Source organism: Cebus imitator, unplaced genomic scaffold (genome assembly GCF_001604975.1).
Source record: "Cebus imitator isolate Cc_AM_T3 unplaced genomic scaffold, Cebus_imitator-1.0 Scaffold149, whole genome shotgun sequence".
Lineage (NCBI taxonomy): Eukaryota > Metazoa > Chordata > Mammalia > Primates > Cebidae > Cebus > Cebus imitator.
This window is the reverse complement of record NW_016107464.1, coordinates 3808533-3812202: the sequence shown is the minus strand read 5'-3', so window position 1 is coordinate 3812202 and position 3670 is coordinate 3808533. Positions and strand designations below refer to the sequence as shown.

Here is a 3670-nt window from a genome sequence, read left to right as displayed (position 1 = left end):
ATTAGCTGGGCATGGTGGCGCGTGCCTGTAATCCCAGCTACTCAGGAGGTTGAGGCAGGAGAATTGCCTGAACCCAGGAGGTGGAGGTTGCGGTGAGCTGAGATTGCGCCATTGCACTCCAGCCTGGGTAACAAGAGGGAAACTCCGTCTCAAAAAAAAAAAAAAAAGTTGTCAACCTTCTCTCTGCCCACACACCTGAGGAATGTATCACCTACTCATGGGTAACAATAATCTCCCCTTCCCTCTACCCCAAAGCAATTCTCTGCAGGGAGAGGGAAAAGGAAAGGATGGGATGGGATGGGGGGATATGAGGTAGTTCTGGGGAAAAAAAAAAAAAGCTACCAGGTGATTCTGGTAGTTGATCACATTTGGGCTCGCTGCTGTACTATAATGAAAAACTCTTTTGGGGTGTAGGAATCTAGAATTACACTAGAATTTACGGCACACCAGTTTTACAGTGGCAAAACCAAGTAAATGGGGAAGAGATCAATCAGAGCTAGAGCATCTTTGAGAGGGGAGAGTGCAGGTTAATAGTTCAGAGCATCTATACACCAATCTGACCACTACTGGAGTATGGTCTAGCAGGGCTCTGAAAGGGCCTGGTTTGTGTTTCATTGTTGGGTGCTATCACGGGGCCCTGTCTTCATCATGCCAGCCCCCGAGAGTTACACAGTTCTGGCTGGACAATCTTCATTGTACAGAGGAGAAGACTAGGGGTTAGTGATAGGCAGAGTTGCCCAGCCACTCAATCAGCAACATAGCTGGACAGGAATCCCAGGTTCCTCTTTCCCAGCCCAGACCCTTCAACACTACCAAGTTCTTTACCTGTCATTAGTTCCCAGGTAAACTTCACACAAGCTTTGACCTAGTCACACATTCCAAATTAATGGAGATAGCTGCCTTTTGGAATAAGACAACTATAAATAAACAAGGTTACAAATGAATGAGGTTTTTAGAAAATTTAAGTTCTCTTTTCTTTATAGTAATGTCTATAGGCTGGGAGGGGAAAGCTCTGGGTCTACGAAGAACACAGGGATCATCTAGTAAACCTCTCTAGATTTCTCCTGCTGCCCCTAAAACAGACTGGAAACAGCAGTGCCAATGCTGCCACCACTCCTATCCCCATCACCCTTCCCACTGTCCCTTCCCCTGCCATTACCTGCACAAAGTGTTGCATTTGAGGGCTCCAGTCCCAAAATTGTTTCCCACATAGGAAAGCCTATCTGTTTCAGCTGCCTAAAATGCAAAAAGGGGAAACTCCATTTACAACCAATGTTGAAAGGTATTAAGCATCATCTCTCTTTTCTACATTTGCTGAAGCTTTAGAATCCAGATCCACAATGGATTAGAATTAGTTCATCTCTGGCAGATGATCCAGCCCCACTATCTCTAAGGGAATACGGGGTGTCCCTGGAGGGAAAGCAAGATGACTTTTGAAAGAGAAGCCTCAGATATTGCTAGCTTCTAAATGGTATGAAAAGTTCTTGGGGGAATTCTACCACAGGACTTGAGAGAGAGGCCCTGGGCTTCTAGCACTTATAGGTATGCAACAAAGTGATTCTGTCAGCAATCTCTGTTTGGCCCAAAGTCCAGGCCCTTTTTGATCTTCTTTGCCCATCTCTCCTATGACTATTCTTTATATACACTCAAGACCATGGCTGATTCACTTCCCAATCATAAGCAAGCTTTCCTACTTCTCTGCATTTGTCCTCACTATCCTTTCCACTTGGAACATCAAACCTTGACTGCCAAACTCTCATTCCATCCTTCAAGGCTCAGCTCCAACATGCCCTCCCCAAGGAAGGCATTCTGGCAGAGACCTCGCCTCCCACTGAGCTCACTCTGCCCTGTACTCTTCCCACGCGGCCTCAGAGCTTTGTGTAAAAGTGTCCCTCACAGCCAGTTCTCATCTCTCTAGAGCTGAGCTTCTCAATCCAGGGAAATCCACTCTGGTGCTACTGGCATCTAGTGGGTAGAGACCAGGGATGCTGTCCCCACAACGAACAATTATTGGCCCAAAATGTCAATAGTCCTGAGGTTGAGAAACCCTGCTCTAGAGTATGAACTTTCTCCGAGTGGGGCCAGGCCTGATTTGGCTGTTTCCCTAGAAGCTTGCAGCACAGGGAACAGAGGGGGTTCCATAAATGCTTGTTGAAAGAACAAACGAATGAAAGATGGAGTCTGTCCCCACATCCCAAGTTGCTGGGCATCAGAGTTCTTCAAAGGTCCTTTTGCTACTCCCCTTTACCTCCCCTCACTGCCTCCCACATCCACACACTCCCAGGGTGGAGGCACCTGGCAACTAATGCACTTACCAGGATCCGTTGATTCCTCTTCCTGGGGTTGGTGGAATCTTTGTTCTCATACAAGGTAAAGCGCATGTTGCCTGGACTCTGCAGCTTCCCGTTGGAGAACTGGACTGTAAGAGTGCAGCCCAAGAATGAGATGAGAGCAGAAGGACACATAATGTATGGCGGAAATAGACTGTCATTGGGAGGGAGGGAGTGTCGGAATGGGCATGGCAAGGAAGCTTGGGTCCTGACCTCCAGGGAACTGGAGGAGATCCGGGCCAGCTGAGAAGAGGGGATAGGGAGGTGTGAGAACCCTGGGGAGGGGCTGTGACAAGGGAATGTCTGGGCGAAGGAGCCTGGCAGCAAAGGCCTGGTCCACAACTAAAGTGACAGAAAGAACCCTTGCCCAGTGAAGAGAGGGAAATGGGGGAGGTGGGAGACCTGGTGGGTGAGGGGACAGCAGCGTCCTGGACCCAGCCCTGGAGAGCGGGTGCCTGGGATGTTCCTAGCCGGGTGGGAGTTAGTGCCAGAAAGACGGCGGTTTCAGAGGGGAGCCCTGACGGAGCCCAAGAGAGTGGTGGAGACCAGAAAGGTCCTGGCCCCGCTGGGAGGGGCCTAACGGAGAGCGAGAGGGCAGATGAGGCACGGAGACGGAAGGGGAGAGGGTTAGAGGAGCTCTGCTCCAGCTCTGCCGTCTTTACCCAGTGCAGCTCTCTGGCTCCCAGCGGGCGCCCCACAATACAGCCACTTCGCACTCGGCAACACCTCTGCCGCCATCTCGACTGTCTGGCCCCCAAGCACAGGAGTTAAGATAGCAGCAACCACAAGAGCTCTTTCAAACACGCCGGAAGCGCAGGCCGCGCGGTTAGCGGAAAAGGCGTGGTTCCGCCGGGCACTGCCCAAAGTGCGCAAGCCACGGGGCCCCGCCCCCCGGGGCCCCGCCCCCCGCGTGGAAAGGCGTGGTTTCCGCCTACCCGGTGCCACCCCCCAACCCCACCGCACGGCCGGCCGAGGCGCAGCACCTGATTGGCTCAGCGCTCGCCGCCACTCTGGGTTTTGTAGGTCCAGAGGACAAGGCGCCAAGGGGTCCTGAGGCTTCAGTCTAAGCTTCCTGTGGGCTTTCTAACCGCTCAGCACCGTCTAGAGGGAGAATCGTCTCTCTCTCTCTCTCTCCTACCGTGACACATATCTTCCCAAAACCTGAAAGACCAAGTTCAAATTTAGAATTCTCTGATCGGAACTGCTTGAGCCCCAACTAAATGTGGCAGCTGGCGAAGAGCCCTCTGGAGAGCCTCCCACCTACACACAAGAACATCCAGCTCTAGGTACAAGCTTTGTCCACTGTAGGGCTGTTGGGCCCCACAGGATCGTGGGGCGTC

General features: G+C 51.8%; 1 protein-coding gene across 1 annotated transcript in view; it reads right to left on the bottom strand.

The window, feature by feature from the left end:
• Positions 1-3204, bottom strand: part of POLR1E (RNA polymerase I subunit E) — a 15915-nt gene extending 12711 nt beyond the window's left edge. The window contains exons 1-3 of the mRNA XM_017542930.2: positions 2993-3204; positions 2316-2419; positions 1159-1236 (exon numbers count right to left, since the gene is read on the bottom strand). Of these exons, the coding sequence (XP_017398419.1) occupies positions 1159-1236; positions 2316-2419; positions 2993-3068 (258 nt within the window). The 5' untranslated portion in view covers positions 3069-3204. The remainder of the gene's footprint in view (positions 1-1158; positions 1237-2315; positions 2420-2992) is intronic.
• Between the last annotated feature and the right edge of the window lie 466 nt (positions 3205-3670).